Source organism: Chelmon rostratus, chromosome 12, assembly GCF_017976325.1.
Source record: "Chelmon rostratus isolate fCheRos1 chromosome 12, fCheRos1.pri, whole genome shotgun sequence".
Taxonomy (NCBI): Eukaryota; Metazoa; Chordata; class Actinopteri; order Chaetodontiformes; family Chaetodontidae; genus Chelmon; species Chelmon rostratus.
Window position 1 is genome coordinate 6128249 of NC_055669.1, and position 22963 is coordinate 6151211.

Sequence of the window (22963 nt, forward strand, 5' to 3'; positions counted from 1 at the left end):
AAGCCCAGTCAGCCTTTTAGATGCACTGGTGTATGAGTTTCGCGTTGTGCATCTTCGCAATTGAACATCTTTGTACCCGATCAGCTGACCTAGGAATGTACGCGTTACAAAACATTAGAAACCAGCCTACAATAGTGTGTATTTCAATGCAGGAGCAGGATAGCGTGTTAACCACCTCATAACTCAGTTTAATTGAATATGGTCACTGGAATATGCTAACTAATGGATCCCGCTACAGCCGCAGCTCCGATACAGAACGACTGTGAGACAGAGTAAGTAACTTGGAGAAGCACATCGCCGAAAACACTGTCCTTCAGCACACTGTCTGTCTGCTTACATCACAAGCTAGCTAAACTTTTAAAAACCGGGTGTGTTCAAAGTGTCGTTTTCCTTCTTCAAAACAATTATTGAGGTCTTTGTACCACCACGTTACTACAGTGTTGTGTCATTGTACCTTAATCATGTGTAAAATATACATGTCCTTATATTTACATCCATGTGCCATAACACTTCTGACCTTCTATAGATGTAGCCACCTACAGGTATATTAATATGGCACAAAGACAGTGAGCAGGAAATCTTTATGTGACAGGAATAGGAAAAAGGTAGTGTAATCAGTGTAAACTGACCATAAAGTAGCCCATCACTGGCTCACTGTAACTTCCTTAATCAGTGCTGTAGGATATTATTAGTTTTATTAATTAGCAGCATTTGTTCACTTTATATGTTGATTAAATTAGATTGTCCTAATCTGCCTCTCCTGACAACAAAAGGTCTTTTAAAGTTGTAAGTCACTCAGGAGAAGTGCACTTCAACGTGAGCTGGTTGTCTGGATGACTCAGCAAATTTGAATAGCCAGGTGGAAGGGCTTGGCGGCGTACCTGGAGTAGTGATGGTGGAGATAGAAATGTGACACTGGCCTGTTTCCACCTCCAATCAAAGAGGAAGTGGGGGGGGATATAAACCCCCCCCCCCCCCCCCAGCTCAGCTTACCCGCCTTTGTAGTTTCTATCCTTAAAATACAAAGGTTGGCCGCACCCTAGTTTGTAAATGTGGTGTATGTGTCACATGCGAAACTGCGTGGAATTTAAATGCTGATTACTCTTCAGTGGTCAGAGGCAGTAATGATAAATATGAAGCACTACATCACTGCTGTGACTTTGATTGACAGCATGGTGGCGCTGAATAGACACTCCTGGGCGTGTAGCTCCAGTGCTCCATGCAAATAATGATAATGCTGACTTTAGCCTTGGACTCTCACCACTGCCATTGGAGTTACACAGTCAGTGTGCGTATCCTGCAGCAGCCACTATCTGATCGTTCTTTTCATGTCTTCACCTCTCTCCTGTCAGGTCTAGTTCAGTCTGGAGCTGGTGGCCCTCCTGGCGTCCGACCTCCATGTCCCTTTTGAAGACTACAGAGTCCAAGATTCTTGCTCGTGAGGATGCTTTGACTTATACTGGATACTGTAAAATCAGGGAGCTAACATAAATGTAGCTTAACACTTGGAATGAAGTACAAAATGTCTGTCTCCCCATGAGGGGCTTCTCTTTGTTCAATACGACACAGATGTGGCAGCTGTTATGTGACTGGGGTTACGGTAATCATCACTCCTCTTTATTTGTTCATGTATTGTTCACATTCAGGTATTCAGAATGACCTGTGGGCCAGGTTTGTGACCCTGCCAAACCAGGATCGCATATGGACTCTGACCGTCACCAACAAGACGATGCGCAAACCTGCAGAACAAGGTACCGCCGTCCCCTCGGTCTTTGTTTGTTTATCAGCAATGGCTGTCACACACAGTGCTGTGTGCAGTGTAAGACCTCTGCTGTAACTCCGCCATGTCTTTTTTTCTCAAGCTCCAAAGACTCCCCTGGTGATGGTCCACGGCTTTGGAGGAGGGGTAGGCCTGTGGATCAGGAACCTCGAGACGCTGAGTCGGTCGCGGCCCGTTTACGCCTTTGACCTGCTGGGCTTTGGCAGGAGCTCCAGGCCCCCCTTCCCCTCAGATGCTGCCAAGGCAGAGGAGCAGTTTGTCAGCTCTATTGAGCAGTGGAGGCAGTCTGTGGGCCTGGAGAACATGATTCTGCTGGGACACAGTCTGGGGGGGTACCTGGCTGCCTCCTATGCCATCCAGTACCCTTCTAGGTAATAATACGGTTAGGATACCATGTGAAACGTCAAATAATCATGGATTAAGTAGCCATGCAGCTGACAGTGAGTCAGGATTAAGGACTTTCACTAAGTCATTTGCAGTGAAAAGAGATTGTATAGATTGTATTTAGGTAGCATATGTTGAGTGTGTCACATTTACCTGGCACATATCTGAATGAAGAAAACTGAATTTAACCCCTTGACGCCTGAAAAGAAAATTAATTCTTTGTGTTTTTGCTTTCAAATTGATCCTAAATTAAGAGGAGTTTGCTAATTTTTCTGTAGCACATACAATAGACATAAATTTAGGTATGATGCAAATTAGCAACAACAGGCGTTAATGCTTAAATATGTTTTTTCAAAATTCACAATTTCTCTTTGGAGATTAGTAAATCTATCCATCTAAAAGCCACAAAATTGTTTACAACTATTTACATTATAGCACCAACTAGAATAGGGTTCAAATAAACAGTATATGTCCACTTTTTTCAATGCTTAAATGCAGTAAAAACATCTTTTTGTGTATTCAAAATTCATGTATTTCATCAAAACAGCCACAAAATTGGCTTACAAGCATTACATTGTAGGAACAACACAACGGATGTAGTTTTTACTTTGACCAGTCCGACAAGAAACCAGTGCTTGCAAAGGTTCCTGGGTGTGTGTTGAATATGCACAAACCGGCATTAGAGGAATGCATGCACGATTCAGCTGCAATGTGGATTAAAGCGGTATGATGCGAATTCGTGACAATCGGCGGTAAGGGGTTTAATAAATGATTTTAAGAATGTTTTTAGTTGAATTAACGGAACTAATAATCATTCTGTAATGGTAATAATAGTAATAGTCACACTATTGTGTCAGTTGCTACAGCATTTGTTGCTGACAGAATATTTTAATACATTTATGATATTATTATTATCATAATTAAAGAAATCAGTTTCTATTAACTTCATTTGTTTGGAACAAATATGTTAAATTAAAATTTGTGGCAGTCAGATCGGATCTGTTTCGGCAGTAATCATTTTCCACGACCGTTGATGTTTGGCCCATTTTATTGTGTTTGGCTACTTAATACAAGTGCTAGCAACGCCATAAAAATGTCATGCTTTTAAAGGAATAGTTTGGCGTTTCAGGAAATTAGCGTAGCTTATTTACTCTCATGTTTGTATGGTAAATATGGAGCTATCACCAGCAGACAGTGAGCTCGGCTTTGCACAAAGACTGGAAACAGCCAGACTGTTTTTCTGCCAGGTGGGGCCATTTCTAAGAGTCTCCGCTGGTCACCTGGCAACCTCACGGTGATGACAAGACTCCAGGAAGTGACTGTGCCTGACCATAAAATAGTCCAGAACATAATCATCCATAAAACTATAACTTTTAACTTTTACTGGATTAAACGCACAAAATGTAAGGTGTTTAATAGTGAGCTTTAGAGGTGCTGGTAGTAGGCATATTTGCAAAACTGGCAAACTATTCCTTTAAACTTTAAGATGCATTAATTACTATTTTTACATGCACAGAGGGATCAGATTACTATATTTAATGTGAAATGGGGCACTTATAGTTAACACATCAGTTAACTAGCAAAAAAAATCCTGACTTTGGCACCCCCTAGTGGTAGAATCCGAAAAAACAGCAATGCACACCACCTTCTGCTGTGCATATGATGATGACAAATATTTGCCAGTTGATAAGATGCTATAATGTATTCTGCTCTCCTTTTGCAGAGTGTCGCATCTTATCCTAGTAGACCCCTGGGGTTTCCCTGAGCGACCCCAGACACAGACCGAAGAGGGTCAGGGTCAGGGGACAGAGGTGGTGAAGAGGCCGCCCCCTCCACGCTGGATAAAAGCTATTGCAGCAGTGGTTTCCCTCTTCAACCCACTGGCTGTGATCAGAGCAGCAGGACCGTGGGGTAAGATATGTTCCTGTTTATCCAACAGCCCATTGTGCCCCATTATACCCTTTGCACCCGTCTTACAAAATGCCATTGATCCAGGTCCAGGCTTGGTGAACAGATTCCGTCCCGATTTCAAAAGGAAATTCGAAGATCTGTTTGACGATGACACCATGACGCAGTACATCTACCACTGTAATGCACAGACCCCGAGGTAAGCCAGCGCCTGCATCACATTTTTAGTAACAGAACATAATGCGTGCAAAAAACTGACCATTTCCTGTCCTCCTCCCAGTGGTGAGGTGGGTTTCCGGGCCATGTCAGAGTCTCTAGGCTGGGCTAAGAGGCCCATGCTGCAGCGGATTCACCTCCTGCCCCCCTCCATGCCCCTCACCATGCTGTATGGAGCACGCTCCTGGGTGGACAGCTCATCTGGGGACAGAGTGGTCCGGATCAGGAACCAGGTCCACACCAAAGTGCTGGTGAGTAGAGATGCAGAGTAAAGAGTTACGTGGGAGACATTAGTAGCGTATAACTGCTGAATGTTTTAGTGATCTTTATTTCCTCATCTATTCCACTGTGCAGCTGATAAATGAAGCCTCTCACCACGTGTATGCTGATCAACCAGAGGAGTTCAACAGAGTGGTGGAAAGAATATGTAACTCTGTTAACTGACCACCTGTGTGTGTGTGTTAAGGTTGTGGGCGTATGGTTGTGTGTGTGAAAGGACTGAAAGTATACAGACAGTTCATGTTAGTTTTAGCACTGACACCTTTGCATGTGAAGCATGCCGCTGAGTTTTGCGTTCGGGCATATCTGAGCATAATGGAGCTCGACATGAGGTTAAATGTCATTTGTTATTATTGATTTTATTGTAGTAAAGTTATTTTGTCATTTGTTATTTGTCATTTTGTCATTTAATATAAGCTTTTTTTTTCAATTTAGTATTGATTTATTTATAATGTGACTTTATTTGTCAGCTAATGTTTTTGTCAGCGTATTCAGTTATAATTGAATTCAAATAATGTTGCCCATTGTTGCATTTTTGGAAGTAAATGAAAGACAACCACTACACTGGTCGCTCTGAGACTCTACGTTATAGAGCAGCCACATGGCTTTTTACATGTGCCTGACAGGAACCTAAAGTACTGTAGAGATATTGTTTTCTTTGATTCATGCTTCTCTCTCACATCTTACCAGCAGTGTCAAGCAGCTGTTTGTATTTTATACCTTGAAAACATTAAAAGATTATTGGACAAACTGTTTCCTGTGCCACTGTAGAAATCCACTGTGATGCACTTCGCCACCCAACCAGTAGAGGTCAGTAACGAGTGTCATTTTGATTAGGTTTACGCTTTGCTTAACGCTTCTGCATGTCAAAAATTGATTTTGGAAGCATTCAATGTTGAGTTCATGTTGTATCAGTAAAAACTCAAATATTATCAGCAAAACATAGAACAAAAGTACTCATCATGAAGTTGAATTACCGCTGAGAACGTGTAAACAGCATTTTAATGGCCAACTGCTTGATGTGGAGCTAACTAACTATTCTGCATACCCTTGATTAGTTCAATCTAAAAGAACATATTAAATTTCTGAACAATATCAGCAGTTGGAAAAATTGTCAATCTTTTATTTAAGTATCAGTAGTTGTACTAGGGTATCCAAACACTCCATTTCAAGCAAAAGAAAATGTGTTTTTTAGGCATAATTGATTTTATTACTAAAGTTTTAAAATGAAAAGCTGATGTTTAATATAGCTGTCAAATACATGCACCAGAGTACAAGTATAAAGAAACATACAGTACATCCACCTCAAAATTGTACTATAGTGCTACAGTAAATATACTTAGTTGCACTCCATGGCTGCACTTCATGTGTTAAAAGACTGCAGCTAGTGAGCTGTCAGTCAAAAGAGAGATTATAGCTCTACATTTTGCAACAAATAAAACATCTGGAAGCATGAGACGAAGAGTGGAGACAAGCCAGCCGTCCCTAACCTCTAGCTTGGCCTGAACTCTCCAGTAGTGTTAACCACAGCATGCCAGAGAGGAACAGTAAAACCCTCTGCATGCATGTCAAACATAAAATATCACAATCACATACTCCAGTACCTGCAGCTATGTCATCATTACCCTGCAAAATGAAATGCAGCGAAGGTGTGTCACCTGCCTCAAGTTGCACAGTTGAAATGAGTCACTACGCAGCAGATCACCGCTCATGCAACACACAAGAAAAACAGTAAGAAATGGAAAAATACAAGTAACCGCTTGCCGCTTCGTCTCTGATCTCTGGATTCCGTCATAATTTGAACCTGTCTCTCCAGCTAAGACTTGTCTGATGATGTAAGGACGTAGAAAATAACTCAGGAGTCAGGTAATCATGTCAGTGTAAGTTTTATTACCAACACAACACATACTATACAAAAAATAACACTCCAGGTAGATAAATAGTGTAATATCATTAAAGTAGCTTCCTTCACATTGTACTTTGAGTGCTGAACTTAAACTCGTGGCCTCTATTCTGATATGGTTTGCTAGCAAGTGACAAGTACAGTTTTGCAGGTAAGTTGCGATACACTGTGAAGCTGACGTCAGAGATATTATAAACACGTGATGGACAAACACACACAAGACACACAGAACAACATCTGGCCGAATTTTCCCAAAGGGAACGTCCAGGTTTGCATTCAGTTTTCTGAGTGGTAACTCGCACTATGAATAAGCATTTCATCTGATGGTGATTTAAATAACCTTTTACACCCCGTGACATCGTTTGGTCTGCAAAAATATCTTAATCTTTCAAACAATAATTTTCACAAATCACAACTTCTTCAGTCGAATGTAACAGGAAAAAAAGGGAAATTACAGTGTGCCCTTTGTAAAATGTCACTGCCAATTTTGACATCATTCCCTTTAACCCCCGCCCCCCCCTCCCTTCATGTAAGCCACGTGAGGTTCATTTTGTCTGACAATACGTTTCACATACTTCTCAGCTATATGAATAACACACACACAGTATTTACATTATCGCCACATGGTCATGACCTTTCCGCACCTTCACATCATTTGTTCAGTGTCTTGAAATGCACTAGTGTTATGACAGTCTATGCAATCGACATACAAATGCATGGAAATTAAAGCGCTTCACTTGCTGTGCGTGCATTAGAGCCCCACCGCATACTTCACCACAGTTCTGACATTTAAGAGCAAGGTAGAGGTGTGAATTCATATCATTTCAAGTTAATAATGCTAACAATGCTACAACTGTTAATGGTCTATTCATAATATTAAAAATATCTGTAGTACAAAATAAACAAGATATTTTGAAGATACATAAACATGTTTCATATAATCAGAGGTTCTCTGTTCATATTTTATAAGGAAAAGGCGATGTGAGAGAAGCAGCACAGGAAGTGATGTCGCTAGCTCCTTCTCATTGCTCCAGAACGATGATATCAGCCACTCCGTGCACTTGCGAGAGCTGTTTACAGTCGAGCGACGCCACCAGCTTCCTGGGTCCCGGCTGGGTGGGGATGAAGTGCTCCGTCAATGTCACGGTGGAGTGGCTGCTGACATCACTGAGAGGGGAAAGAGGAGGGGGGCATTAGTATGAAAGAGGGTGTGACAGAGAGGAGGAGGCAAAAGAGAGGGAGGTGTCTCTTGTTCTTACCCTACAACCACTTCATGGCCCTTCTGCAGACCCAGGCCCTCCACCCTGAACACCACCGCCTTTAGCATACGTGGCAGAGGGTTGGTGAAGGTAATCTTGGCCGCCATCTCCTTACCAACCACGGCCTCTCCCAAAGGCTGCCAGAGGGTCATTGGAAATGAGTCAGGAGGGCTGAATAAAACCTTTTCCTACAATTTGTCTATGTTCCAGATGGAATAATGTCACTAGAACTAATGATTTGAATGGTTATGTAACACAAAAACCTACCGTGATGCTGAGATCAGGTGTACGGAGCCTGAAGGAGGTCTGGTTGGCGAGTACTTGCTGGGTCTCACTGACTCTTCCCGAGAGGGTCAGCATCAGGGCTGCCTGATCCACCAGCTGGTTTTGGTACTGTTGGTACGGCAGCATCCACTCAATGGTCTTCTCTGTGTGGAGGTACAGGATGTTGGGCTTAGTACGTTGGGTGTTGTTACTATGCAGGTTTTCCTGTCTTTGCATTACTAGCTTATTAGCTTAGCATAAAGACTGGAAACACGTGGAAACAGCAAGCCTGGCTCTGTCCAAAGGTAACAAAATCCATTTACCAGCACCATCAAAGCTCACCAGTTAACATGCTATATCTTGTTTGTTAAATCCAAGCAAAAGCCAGAGTGAACAAGGCTGCGGTTTTGTGAGGTGTGTGTGTGCCCGGCTATCTCATGGCCGGGCACATGACTTCCCCGAGTGAATCACCCTGTAGAACGTCCAGGAAGTCATTGCGCCAAGAAATAGTCAGACACACACATATAACCCCCCATAACAGAGCGACTTGTTTTTCCAGGTCTTTGTACAGACAAGCGAAGCTAAGCTAACTGGCTGCGGCCTGTGGCTTCATATTTACCGTACAGTCATAAGAATGAAAGTCACAAGAATGCGGACATGTGTGTTTTCCAACATGTCAACCTGTTCCTTTAATAAGAATTTATAAAATTCGTCAAATTATTTTCTCCACAACTGTTTTAGTGTTTTGTTTTTTACAGTATCTTGACTGTAACTTGTGTCCATCGCGAGCTGTTCATCAAGCTATATAAGCATGTTTTAAACCTGAATTAAGTTAGCAAACAGTTTAAACATTAGCATTCACTCTCCTTTTAGCTCCACCAACTCCAACTCCTGAAAATCTGCCCATTTAGCTATTAAATACTCCTCCACCACTTAGTGTCAGCTAGTTGATAGCTTTGTCTGCTGTTTGATTCTGGACAGGTGGTGTACGATGGATTTTTAGAGCTCATGGTGGATTTTTATGAGAGCAGTGAGTTAGTGAAGGCCTTTAAACCAAAACAATGAGCTAAAAGGCGCTAAAGCTCTATAGAGCTGAGTGGAACTGCAAAGTCAGCTCTCTGAGTTTGTCATTATTATCGCCTTTCATCACAAATATAGGGACGTTTAAGCTTAGTGGAAAGCCAACCTTCATTGGGCAAAAGCTCCACAAGGATCTGCTCCTTCTTGATGGTGTCCTTCAGCACACCGGTGTAGTACATGACGGCCGCCTGGCTGTGCAGAGTGGTCTTGCGAGGCTGCGAGCTCAGGTTCTTCACCAGGATGCTCAGCTGGGCGTCGGCACCCATCCTGGGCCCCTCACCCTCCATCCTCACCTCCACGCTCACGTCCTCCGCCATGGGTGTGGAGTAGGTATTTGGCTTGCTGCCATAGCGACTGGCAGTCTCCACGGCGATGCGTTCCTCTTCCGAACCTGGTCAAGAGGGAGGAGACGGTGAGTGCACCTCATCCTGTCTGATGTCTGAGGATTTATTGGCAGATACAAGAGATATGGCCCACAGTCCTCCAAACAAAGCAAGCAGAGACACATAATTTAAAACTGTGAAGAGCAGGTGAGAGGTCAGATGAGGGGATTCTACGCGCAGCAAAATGATCTACGCAGCAAGAAAACATTTAATCATGACATTTTAAGATAGTTCCCGGTAGTGTAGAAATATTTCTGTCTGGTTCTGGAGCATCAATCTGTTGCAGAAATGCAATTAGCGAAGTGCAATATGCTTGTCACTACCTTCCTGGTGTTTGTACAGGTGTGTGATGTCTGCCCGCTCGTCAGAGCCCACTGCTTTAGTGCTGATGAAGTGGCCGACAGCTTTCTTCTCGCTGTGGATCTGGCTGAATGAACCATCCAGGTTCCTCTGCCAGTAGATCTTATCACTGTTGACCTAATAGAAAAGTCCCATCACACAGCATTAGCTCCTGATGATGAAGTTGAACCAGAGTATGCATCACTTTGATCTGTTATCTATCTTTCCTTTGTACAAGTGTCTTTGTTATTCCTCTGTGAACAACATGGGTGAGTGTTGGACTCTATTTGGAAAATAATGCATGCTGCTAGAGAAGGTGTCTGCTGAGAAGCACTAATTTATATCTATCAAATCTAAAAGTTTCATGCTTTATGCCTCACATAGTTATTCCAGCTCCAAAGACCATCTTTTTAAATCCTGTATACATGCAATGTAGTTTGACCATGTTCCTCTCCCTTTGGTAATGCACCTAGAGACAACTAAATAGCAAAGATCTCTGTTCAAGCAGACTCGCCAGTTTCTGGCACTCACCTCAGCAAAGACGAACGGCGTGTCATGTTTGAGGTAGACCTGGCCGGAGCGGATGGCGTTGACAGAGGCGGGGCCGCAGCGGAAGGTGCCCTGGCTCGTTTCCTGGGGAGTGGAGTCAACAGCCTGCCAGCCTCCATGACCAGGGGGCAGGTCTGGTCTCGCCATCCAGCAGTCATTCCACACGTGGAAGTTCCTAGATGGGATTCAAACTACGTTAATTTGAGGCTTAAAAGGAATATTTAGAAAATTTGAGAACTAAGCTTTTTTAGCTTCGCATAATGACATTTGTACACCATTTTCCTCTGTTTTCAGTTTCTTGTGCTAAGCTAAACAGAGCTAACCATCTCCTTGCTTAGCTTCATATTGAACAAACAAGAATCAATCCTCTCATCTAACTCTCAGCAAGAAAAACAGAAGCATGTTTCACTGTTCCTTTAAGATTTCATAGCATAAACTCTTAAACTCTTAAACTTCTCAAACCATTTTAACATCAGATTTGTGTTACTGAGCTGGTGAGCATGTGTGCAGGTTGGGCGAAAGTATCAAACATCTTGATGCAAGAATGGAAATGGGGTAAGACAATCAGATAATCAGGAATTAGGAAGTTTATAAATGTATTATCTTTATTTGAACAGTAATTACTGATCAAAATGAAGTTACATTGCAACAAGTGCCTGGTGGAATGAAAAGTGTAAAAACTAGTCAGAGGGAAGAAGAAATGATACCAATCATTCTGAGGTCGTCACGGTACTGCTAGAGAGCAGAGAGGCACCACACTAGCCTCTGCAGTCTGAGAGGAGTTGCAAATAATTGAAAGAGCGTGACGTCTCTGGGGTTTCAAGTTAGAGGGAACTGCTTTCAGAGCGGATCTTAATATACGGCGCATTCCCGTGGTATGGATTTAGCAGCAGGCAATTCTGCGAACACGGTGTCCCGGCCACGTAAAGTGACACATCTTACCAGACAGAGTCGCTATTGAGGTAGTCGATCGGGTCCATGTTCTCATCCAAATAGACATCTGTAGTGAGGGATACGTCAGTATCATGAGCGGACTGGAAGTTGGTCACACTGCGGGCGGGTATGCCAAGGCCACGCAGCACTGGAAACAAAGACAGATAGATTCATTAAAACTCAGTTGACAAAAGGTCATTTAATCATCAAATTATGCTCCCAGATGCTAAGACTTGAGCATAATCGCTTTAGATATTTCTGCTGAGAAGGGATTTGCACGGTCACATGTACAGTTATACCCTGGATGAATGAAAGCGACACATGTGGCTCTATCGGTGACAAAAGTAGGAGATATGACAGGAATGCCAGGGCGAGGTATTTAGGGTGCATGTGAGCTACGGCTTGCCATCAGGGGCGACGCTGTGTGTGTGCTAAGGTCGGCTGGCTGGGTCATGTGAGGGACCCTGCATGCACGCACGATGAATGAAGTATTCACAGCAGTGACAGCTAATGAAAAGGGCCTGATGGACGGGAAGCAATGATTATGGTCAACTGCAGACTGTTAATCAAATTGACCTTTGTTGAATCCTTTCGCCATTTGCACACACACACGGTGTAGTCCTTCTACAGCCCACTGAGATCCAAAGCGTCCTCTATAATCACACATTTTTCTCTCGCACACACACCATCACGTGGCCTCTCTGCTGTATTTTTTTCTCACCTGTTGTGGTGACCCCAGAAAAGACCCAGCACTGTCCATATGACACAGGCGTTCCGTCGGACGAGTGGTATTTCCTCAGGATCTCCACGCTGCTGCTCCACGCCGCAGGAGACACTCCGTCAGAGTAATCCCCAGACCAGTTCCCGACCAGAACCCCAAAGTCATCCTGAGCGTTTATCTGAAAAGAGGATGGTGACACAGTCAGTTACAGGCGACTGCTGTCATTTTCCAAGAAGAGCATGAACAGCGATTAGGGCCCTTGCAAGAAAAAGGCTTTCAAACAGCATTTCATGTTGGGACAAACAAACCTTTGACTAATACCACTGAAAAGTTAACTCATTAAATGAAATATGAGGACTAGGGCGCTCACTCGTGACAGTATTTTTAAAATCCTGGCTAAACCCAAGTAGAGAGTGGGACGTGACTGTAAACTTAAACTCACCATGGCAGATATGACTCTAACCACATTGACGGGATCTGCTCGGCCAGATGCAGGCATGTCGCTCTTCTCCAGGATAAACAGACATGCTTCCAGGATTCCCTCATGAAACTACAGCGAAAAACACACAACTCATCAGCCGAAGACAACAGCTCATTCACACATGGATCACATCCCGGGGTTAAAAATACTGTACAACTGAAAGACAAGTCTTATTATTGAAACATTAATAAACATTAATTATAATAGACGTATGAGAAATAACTGTTTAAAGATTAGTAGGAAGAAAAAGGGCTGTTGGCCAAAGGCGGTGACATAATGACATTCAAAAGCAGATGCGCTCAGCACTTTCAAGTCCCATCTTGTCTTGTTAGTTCATACCTGCCCAAAGTTCCACGTGCGAGCGCCTATTTGTTTCTCTGTGCCATAGTAAATCCTCCCTGTGTCGTTCAGCACGTACTCCTTCCTCTCCTCCTCATCATCCAGGAACACCGTGTCCTCTGGAAAGACATGACATTACATCTATATACTGCTATAGACTGTTATGCCTGGGGACAGAGCGAGCACGAGTCAACATACATGATGTTAGCCTACGTTAGCCTGCCAAGTTCAATGATTATTCATGTCCAACGCTGACAGGACGCTTTACATGCCTCGGGGGTGTCGAGGAAAACAGTTGCGGTTTGTCAGATAGCTAAGCTCAATTAGATGGCGGCTACGTTCATTAAGGTAATTGCTGTTCATGCAGGTTCACGTATGTAACTCTAATGAACAGAGTGAGTTTTTAGGGGTTTAATCAATACCAGGAGAGCTTTTCCTTCCTTTTAAATTTAACTACACAGCAAAAACTCAGGTCTCAAAAACAAGAAAAAAAGCAATAAAATGGGAGAAATGTTAATTAAAATGTGCAAAAACATCTCCCAAAATATAAAATAGCTAATCTCAAAGATCAATTTAAAAGTAGTGGCATCAAATTAAAAACAAATACATTTGTCTGGATGCAAAGAAGTTCGGACTTCGACAGAGCAGGTCAATCAAAAAGCTTTATAATTCTGGAAGTTTCTAATTTCAAGCATTAAGTTACTCAGAACCAGTAAGAAATCTCAGTAAGAAGTGAAAAAGATGATGAATCAGACAAAAAGGAAGTATACGTTGCTTTAATAGTAGTTATTTCATCTTACTTAGATTTCACGTTTTGCAGTGCATCCAGTTAACTCTAATGTTGGTGTTATTAAAGCAACGTTGACATAAAATACAAAGCAGCCTCTTTCTGTAAAACTGGAGGATTAGACTTAATGATATGGACTCAAGTCAAGATTTTTCTCTGTGAGAGTCAGCCAGAATCTTGCTTTATTTAACTCTTCTGTGACTAAATCACTGAAGAATGTGACGTCTTTTCACAAATGAAGAGTCCCCAAGGCCAGGAAATGGTTAAGAAACACAATGAGGCCATGGACCTCGCAGCGGGGCCCACATTCATTTATGGGAAAAGGTCTGTTTTGAGTGACATCAGCACTACAGCCTTGGGTGTGCACTCCCAACATGAGCTTCAGAAATCTGTGTCTTTGTTTTTCCATCGCTTTTATCTCTCGCTGTAGCTACCGTGATTTCCGGTGGGTGGGGAAAAGGAACGCACCAAAAAAGAAAGAGAGAGCTTTAAGTGTCAGAGTACTCGAGATGGACATGAGAAAAACCGAGTGGAAGGAAGAGGTTTAACAAAGTCATGAGGGACAAAAGAGAGAAAGAGGGGAAGTTATGCTTGGGAGGGAAAGGGTGGAGGGAGAGTGAAGCATAACAGCGTGTCTTGAGATTTTACAGGAGTAAGTAGAGGGAGGTGAGCTTGACAGCATTTGGCAGCTGTGATAATTGTGATTTTCACTTCTTACTGAGTATTTCTGCAATGCAGGGGGAAGCACACACACACACACACACACAGGAGGACAGGCAGGAGGGGGAGGCCAGAAGGCAGAGCAATGGGAAGATGGAGTGAGGATCGGGTCAACAGATAGCAGACGGGAGCAAAGCTGGGTGGGAGAGGCATATAAAGGCAGGAAACACACATGGAGGCAGTAAAAGCGAGGGAGAGGAGGGACAGGTTGTCACCAGCTGCAGGATTACTCTGAGCTCGGCCCGTGGCGCTTTTATACAGTAATTGTGGGATTCTGACTTTTATGAGCGAGAGGGTGGGATTGGTCTCGGGAAGAAGAGATTGAAAGAGGGAAGAGGAGATTGGGCGTGCTGCCAAGAACAGCAACCCCATAATGAAAGACAGAATGTATTTTTATCAAATCCAGGTTTGCGTTTTGTTTTGTTTTTTTTTTATTTTGCTGTGTTGCACATACACTTCTTTCTGTCAAATATCCTGCGTGCATTGTTTGAACCGCTCAGCGAACTGAAAGAAACTCAGCAGAATAAAGAACGGACCTCATTTCCGAATGCTTTATTCACTGGAGACGACAAGACTGACCTCAATTTTTCTTCTGCATGCAAACATTTTGGAAATAAGACCAATGAGCCCTGTGTGCACGGGTTAAAAATAATATCCGAGCGTGCAAACGTGGTGCGTAAGTGGCAAAGCCAATCACACCCAGCGCAGTTACATAACCGCCACAGTTACACTCAGGGTCACACCGGAGCTGTTTGATGGACAGCGACACACTCGTGGACTGAGGTGGACTTTCTCACCCATGTGTAACGTTATATCAGGATTCCTCTCAGGGATGAAACGGCTAACAGGCTCTACTTTGTAGCAGTATTTGTTATCAGAATGATGACACTATTTATAATACAACAGCTATGTTCTTGGAGCACTCTTCCTGGCAGCTGGCCCGTATCAGACAGTTCTCCTGCAAGAAAAATGTTGACTTTTTGAAGCTATTTGCCCTCAAACCGAATAGCTAGCCAGATAGTATGTAAATCACCCCAGACGTGTTATGCAATGCTGCCTTTTCTTCCTTCGTTTTTCTCCTCTCATCACTTACGTGACTCATCCTCTCTCCTCTCTCCTGTCTCTGCTCCACTTCCCTGCCCTCGATCTACGCTCCCGTTCACACCCGCTGCCAATCTTACCTTCACACCAGGGGTTGAAGAGCATGACGATGTTCTTGCTGGCGTTGTGAGTGGTCGCCGCCTCGGCCGTCGAGGAGGTGCTCGTCGCCGCGAGCCCGTACAGACCGCACACTGCATTGGATGGGGAGTTGACGGACAGCTTGACCTTGTTGCCGCTCTGCTCTACGACCTTGGCCTCCCAGCGTTCATCCTCCAGGTGATCTACCAACGGAATGATGGCATGGGTGCCTTTGGACACCGTGGGCAGGGGACCTACACCACACAGGTTATATTTGAGTCAGAGTGCTCCAGTAAAGACGAAACAAAAAGGAAAACACCGAGGGAGAGTTTTCATGAACAAAAGCCTGATGGACTGCAATGCATTTGGACACTTGCCTCAATCTTCTCATGTCCCATAATGTTGAGATTAAAGTTAACTGCTTGCAGCTGACCTGTTCCGAACCACTAAAGCAATTAAAATGTCCAGCTAACAAAACACCAAGCAAAACATTTTGGGTGAAAAATGTTGACAAAAACTAGCACAACGTCTGCGATTCAGGTGCGGACTCTTCTATTTGAATCGAGACCTCGATGCTCCTCGAGTGAGCACGATGAAAAGGATGCGTGAGTCGGTTTGTCTGCTAGAATCTGCACCTCCGTTTTGAAATAACTGCTTTTCATGTGTGAGTGGAAGTGCTGCAGCTCCACAAAGTGCTTTTCACTCCTCTCCTTTTTCCTGATTCTCGAGTCACCTTGAGAATTTGGACTGATAGCGGAGGCGGCAGTGGAAGGACTTCACTGCAACGTGTATTTGAGAACGGAGTTAACTCCATTATTCACGTCACAGTGATTGTTAGCCTGTTTCCACTGTGGCTCACACAACCATAGCAAGCTGTAAACCACACATGCATCACAGCCCTTCACCCGGCTGTGCATGGTTTGTCTCAGTAAACAAAATTTCAGGGCTATAAAACCTCCCACACTGCACGCACACACACACACACACAACTCTCTGCAGAAGGCCAAGCATGTTGGTAATGGTTTCATCTTATGACAGTTAACTTCGATGACTTCGTGTTTTGCTGAAGGCTAACACACAAAAGGCTAAAACAGCCTTGTACAAACTTCTACTCTCCTAGCTGGATCAAGACTTATCGGGTGCTTTCCTCTGAGCTATTCGCTGTATGGCGCCCTGCCGGGCTTTAGCTGCCATTTGCTGAAGCGAATATGGAGTTTATCAAGAAGCCATTGTTCTCCACCGAGCGCAACCAGGACTTCCTCTTTCACATCTGTGTACCCCTTCAAAAGGAAATCAATGTTAAGTAGTCTCTTTTCTGCTGGAAACAACTTTTTTTTTTTTGTAAATTGACTGAAATCTTTGCTCTTCATTCAGCTTCACGGACGAACAAACAGCTTCGGAAGCCGCAGTATCGCAAGGTCGTGCTTTTGGTGCGACGCTTAAAACCTGTTTCGCAGCAAATGTGAAGTGTGAAAGCAAAGTTAATGAGAGCCTGTCGAATTTGGACGGCTCAGATAGTTATCTGCGTCTGGCAATTCTTTTCCTCATCCCCTCTTCCCATGTAACTATGTGCCGCGCTCTCCGCGCTGATGTAATCGCCGTTTATTCCCGAGTGAGTAGTGGAATCGCTGTAGTGTTAGGCCTGTAAATACCAGAGGGAGGTGTCCGGTGTCCTGAGGTCTGGAAACTGTTAACGCTGTGGGGTGGTGGGTGGAATCCAAAGCTTGTGGTGCAGCTACGGTTGAACTGCTGCTCGGTTTAAATGTGCTCGCTATGCGTGGTATTTTGACAACGTTTCCCAGGCTTGTTTCGAGGCAGTCATTCGCTCCTCTGCGTCTTGAAGGTGCACTCCACCAGCTCTACACTTCATCCCCTGTGGCTCTAGAGCAGTGGTCCCCACCTTTGTTTGAATGACGCACCCCCACAACCATGTCAGATGAGCTCAGCCCCTTCATCGACACCGCCCACCATGTTCCAATTGTGCTCTAATTCAAGCATTTATCTGACACATCTAGCTATTTAAACTGTTTATCTGTTACTTTCAGCTATCATTTTCATCTGTTTATACACTTCTTTTGGCTGCCTCACTGTTTATCCTGTACTTTTAGCTAATGTTTTAGACATCTATGCTCCCTCGCTGACTCAACATGTGGAATTTATTTCTAATCAAAATATAATTTCAGTTTTCTTCAGTTAGTTTAGCAACATCTGCTGAAGTATGTCTGGGGTGCAAGTACCTCTGGTTGGGAATCACTGGTCACATTATTCTCCGAATAAGATCTCAATTGGGCTGGATTTCTGAGCCAGCAAAATTTGGTTCCCAAAAAGCGTTATTTCCTCACCCGTACCTGTTTTCATTTCCAGGTGCAACTTGTCAGTGTCAGCATTGAAGGGCCTGTTGAGCTCCAGCTCGATCTGGAAGGTCTGTCCTCTGCGGATGATCAGCTCCTCCCCGTGATACAAGTCGGTGTGGTGCTCCAGTCTGTTCTGACCCGTCTTGGAGCTCAGCAGGTCCACGGAGCGCACCGTCAGCTTTATTTCTGAGAGAGGAAGGTTGAACAGAAAATTGACGTATGTGTCTGTATCACTCCTGCTATGGATCGTGATATGTGCAACATGCAGAAACCTAGTCCAAAATATGTCATACAACAGTTCACCCCCAAACTCCATGACATTACCTTCCATTTCCTTTGCGTCTCCATTCTCAGGCTTTGGCTTGACGGGCTCTGGGGCCGGCGCAGGGGCCGGCGCCGGAGGTTTGATCAAATCCACCTTATCTGTAACATCATAGGAGGTGCTGGTCTGGCGCTTGATGCAACATGGACACATCTTCTTGAACCAGCGGCGACAGCCTCCTTCCTCCTGCTTCTTCTCGCCCTCTTTGTGAATGGTCAGCTCCACCCTGGTGGGCGGGGCTGCTCCTGGGAAACGCCCAATCTCCGACGTCCCTCTTACTGTCAACCGCTCACCTGGCATTCTAGGAGACATATTAGAAGATTGCTATTTTGATTTCGGGAGGAAAACTGCAGATACCAATCATCATATTGACTCATTGTTGAGTAATGTTACAATAAGACGGGTGAATCATCCTGCTTTTCCTGAAATTAAGATGTATGGCGTAAAGGACTATAAAACAATAATCTCACACAAAATTCCTTACATGGCAAGTTTATTAGCTTGAGAGCAGAACTCTCAGAGAGGTGCAAACCTATCTGCAACAACTAGACGTAAGTGAGGAAAAGCCCAACAGCTTCAAAACACCGTACAGTAAACAGAGAGAGATGCAAATGATGGAGCTAATGGCAGTTGGCAGCGTGCTACAGTGCATTTCACTGCACCGAGACTTTGTTTTCAGATTAACAAAACATTCTTCTTTCATCTCCTCATCATGAAACAGCCAATGCACTTTTTATTTAACTTTTTCCCACAATTACCACGTTCCAGGAATGCACTCTGCTTAGGCATTCAGGGGTATTTAACCTTTCATCCTTGCCCGCTACACTCCCTGAGCAATCTGACATACCTCCTACAAGCAGCTGGATTCCATCCGCCTCACCCGAGCTGTGAAATAATGCATTTTGTGTGCACGTCTCTGCCTGTGTACATACGCTGCGGGTGTGAGTGTCCAGTGCTGTAGATCATATGAACATTTATCACAGTGTCACATCCCCACTCTCACTTGTCACACTGAAGATAAGCCGCTCCTTCCTGTCCATACTCAGATTGTATAATTGGTGTCAAATGTCAAACGGCAAATGTCAACATTAGAACAAATGAAAACAATAAACGTCCACAAGAGCGAAAGGCAGAGGGAGGAGGGCTTTTCTCTCCTAACCTCCTCCTCTGGCCAGCATCTGCAACTTCTCCGCCTCAACATTATAGATTTATTTTCGTGCTGCACGAAAAAATAAATCCGTATTAGCAAGACGTTACAGCGCCATTGGAGTTTTATTTGCTCTTGTTAAAACACCCATAAACTGTAATGAGCTGAAATAATGCATATAACTTGGAGAAATGCAGCGCTGTTAAGTAAACAAATATAGGAGATGTTTGGTTTATAGGGTGATGTTCGCTAAGCCTCGTCCCTCTCGGTTATTTTTTTCTACCCTGTCAGACGCCTATAATGGTGGCACATTTACCACTCACAATTCTTGTTAATTTGGGGGGGGGGGGGGGGGGTCACAAATTCCACACAGAGGTGCCATTTCTAAACATGGGCCGTCAATTTTTTCAGCCGAAACGACAACTGTGGCTAACAGATTCTAGCAGATCTAGCTAGCTAGCAAATTAAGCTAACTGTGAGTAACTACACATCCAATGACTTTTTTTTTTTTTTTTTTTTTTTGCTGTTCCCAGTAAACTAATTTTACAAGACTTCTGTAAAAGGGTCTTAATTAATCATGACTTAATGGTTAAGTTAAGTTAGCATCCTCAACAGCTGATGATCCATGTGGAGCATCATGTTCTTGCACTGCAAGCTAAGGCTAGTTAGCCCTAGCTTTATAGTACAATATATACTGTATGCATTGCAAGTGTAATAAAGTTATTTTGTTCGAAGATAACCCTGTTTGGATGTTTGTATAGAAAAGTGGACTTTAACAAACAGTAGTTAGATTTAGGCTTCATTGTTCCCTTTTAAAAGTGAACAGCTTTGAAGATGATGAGGCTAAAATGTGACGTAGTTAGCTAAAATTGCTACTTGGCTTTAGAGGTAACTGGAGTCAGGTAGTTGGAGCAGATCGGCGAAGCTGACTGGCCTTCACTGTTTGGGCGAGGGGGTTTATCAAATAGCATCTGTGCACACCTGCTTAGCCGTGTGCACAGCCCTGTGTCTCTTGATGCCGTCTTTGTGAAACCAAAGCACTCTGCTTTGCAAAGCGAAGCTAAAAGTTCAGGCTGGACAGGAGACGTGAGGGGTCGTCTGAGGAGAGCTACACCTCCTTCATGAAGACAAGCAGCTGTGAGAGTCTTTGATAAAGTTCTGCCTACACTTTTCATGCCTGAATATTTGCATGGGGCAGGCTGAGCAGGCTGGTTTTTGTGAAAAAGGCAGAGATAGTGAAGTTATGTGGTACAGTTCAAAGGGCATACAACAGCTGAGGAGGAGGTGATAGGGAGGGGCAGCTCCAAGCACCAGACCCTCAAGATCTATGTGTGTGTGTGCGTGTGTGTGTGTGTGCACATTGTTATTCACTCCAGATTTTTCTACTCCTCGAGTTCATCCGCGGGTCTGATAACGTTCCCCTCCCTTCAAATGTTTCCAAATCCTCTAAATATTTGGTGCATACATCCATGATCATTGTGACAGACACAATGAAGTCAGCAGTGTGTATTGCAACACCATCTCCACCCAAAACTGGTCACGCTCTGTGACCCATGCGGTGCTGCCTTTGCTCCACCCTGAGTTTGATTAAAAAGGAACTAACATGTGGGCTGATATGAAGTGAACCGATTCATCGTGTTGTGGTTAGAAAGCGATGGATTTCGCTTCACGGTGTAAAATTGAGTCTGCCTTTTTTCTCCTGACTCGCAGACAATGGGAGACTAAATATTTGGGATGATAAAACGCAAGATGAATTTATAATTGGCCAAATAACACAGCAAATGTGGATTCTTTATAAATGTAACAATTGAACAAAAGCTTTTCATGCTGTTTTTTTTTTTTTTTTTGCAATTTGCATCTTTATAGGCTTTTAAAAAAAAGCAGAGTTATCTCAGTACTGCACCTTAGGTGGCCTAGAATTGCCCAATTAGAGTCACCCACTCTTCCCCATAAAACCTTGAAAAGCCATTCCACAAGACTAATTCTTTTGGCAGCCTTTCTCTTCCCTCACACTTAAATGCACAAACTTAAATGGACTTCTGATGCAAACATCAGCCAAGCTTGAAAACAAGTGTTACTCCATCTCTTCGCCCCCTCCGCCTATCACTACCAAATGTATCACTTCTTCCATCCTGCCCTCTCCCTCTGCGGCTCTGCACTTCTGCTCAGCGGGTTTGTGTTGGCATGCCAGCACGGCTGGTATGCACACTGGCCCCTGAGATAAGCGCTTTGAATTCAAGTTCCCAAACAACATCGCCCACTTTCAATTGCTTGGTCTGGTGAGGTTGGCCCCATGTAAAATTAATTCATTTACTCAATAAATGAAGCCTGGGACGCCATCGCGAACAGAAAAAATATCAAGAAGTCCTGCGCACTACACACCCCTCCAGGTCTCTGATGGAGAAAAGGAGATCAGCTGGAGCTGGTTGGCTGCCAACCAAAAAGGCTAACGGACAGTGTTCTTCATTGAAAAGATTTAAAAAAGGGAGGAAAGCAGCAAACCAACATCTTGGACTGGAAGGAGGGGAAAGCCTCCTGCTTATCAACTGGAAACCAATCTGGGGAACTGATCAATTGGATTTTTGCTGCAACAAAACTTCAGAACCTTCAAACCCAAACTTCAGCCAGAACTGCGTCATGAGATTAAGGGAAGATGCTGAAGTTCAATAAAGACAACAAAAGACCTTCTGTAAGGAGCAAATTCAGATTTTAGACTGTGAAATGTTTTGATGTGTGTCTGTCCCTGGTGAAATTCTTCTTATGGGGTGCGAGCCTCCCCCTCTGTGGAGGGTCATCCTATAAACTTAAACTACTTTCTCCTGCGTAAAAGAAGAAGCCGTCATGCGCACTTTACCCAACACCCCCTCAAAAGACAGCGCAAATTACAGGAGACGTGTGACAGGAACCCCCACCTGATCTGTGCGGATTCTTCTCTGGATCAGCTCGTCTTCGTCCTCAGTATTTATCTCTCAGCGTCCAACTTCGGAGAACTTTTCTTCTCGCGTCGCTCCGCTCTTGGATCAGTTTGTTCGTGAGACGGAGCACACTGCGCGGTACTTAAAGCGGACACACACCCCTCTTCCTCGCAGCTCGGCCCACCCCGTCCCACCCCTGCACGGCCCGAAGTTTCCCACTCCCACCGCTCCGCCGAGCGCGAGCTGCACGTGGTGTGTCATGACACACACACACTCACACACACTCACACGCTGCACAATGCAGAGATAAAGTTTGTTGCGCAATGTTTAGCGCTATTTCCCCAAAGCAGACAGGGAGTGGGCCAGACTTAATATAGGTTTGTATCATTAATTAGTTTTTCTCTTCTTTCTTTCTTTCAGTTCAGATTTGCTTGTTTCAGTTTAAAGTTTTTACTGTCTAAAAGTGTTTTAGTTTTAGTTTAGTTTTGAATAGTTTCTGTATCAGTGTGAGTGTTTGTCTGCCTGCAGATTGAAGTTCAGAGTAGGTGTTAGGGAGGAAACCCATCAATAACCCTGATGCACCAACGCCTTGTGCTCGCTGTGTTGACACATTTAAATAAAGCTGAAGACATTTTTATTTTATTTTAGTTAGTTTTATAAGTAGGCCTGCACAACATAGATATTATTTTCAGTTAGTCTACAATGTTTTTTTTTTTTTTTT

The 22963-nt window shown here is 43.9% G+C and overlaps 2 protein-coding genes across 2 annotated transcripts; one reads left to right on the forward strand and one right to left on the reverse strand.

Moving 5' to 3' along the window:
* The first annotated feature begins 127 nt into the window (after nucleotides 1-127).
* abhd4 (abhydrolase domain containing 4, N-acyl phospholipase B) lies at nucleotides 128-5320 on the forward strand. The gene is made up of 8 exons (XM_041949559.1): nucleotides 128-272; nucleotides 1353-1438; nucleotides 1647-1751; nucleotides 1863-2151; nucleotides 3888-4075; nucleotides 4160-4271; nucleotides 4353-4539; nucleotides 4643-5320. The coding sequence occupies exons 1-8, from the start codon at nucleotides 223-225 to the stop codon at nucleotides 4730-4732; spliced, it is 1107 nt and encodes a 368-aa protein (XP_041805493.1). The 5' UTR covers nucleotides 128-222; the 3' UTR covers nucleotides 4733-5320.
* A 1117-nt stretch (nucleotides 5321-6437) lies between these two features.
* tgm1l1 (transglutaminase 1 like 1) lies at nucleotides 6438-22389 on the reverse strand. The gene is made up of 14 exons (XM_041948925.1): nucleotides 22240-22389; nucleotides 18183-18481; nucleotides 17853-18044; nucleotides 15507-15758; nucleotides 12819-12937; nucleotides 12441-12548; nucleotides 11999-12176; nucleotides 11287-11425; nucleotides 10327-10519; nucleotides 9780-9933; nucleotides 9180-9464; nucleotides 7997-8157; nucleotides 7730-7866; nucleotides 6438-7637 (listed from the first exon to the last, which is right to left on the reverse strand). The coding sequence occupies exons 2-14, from the start codon at nucleotides 18478-18480 to the stop codon at nucleotides 7493-7495; spliced, it is 2361 nt and encodes a 786-aa protein (XP_041804859.1). The 5' UTR covers nucleotide 18481; nucleotides 22240-22389; the 3' UTR covers nucleotides 6438-7492.
* Between the last annotated feature and the right edge of the window lie 574 nt (nucleotides 22390-22963).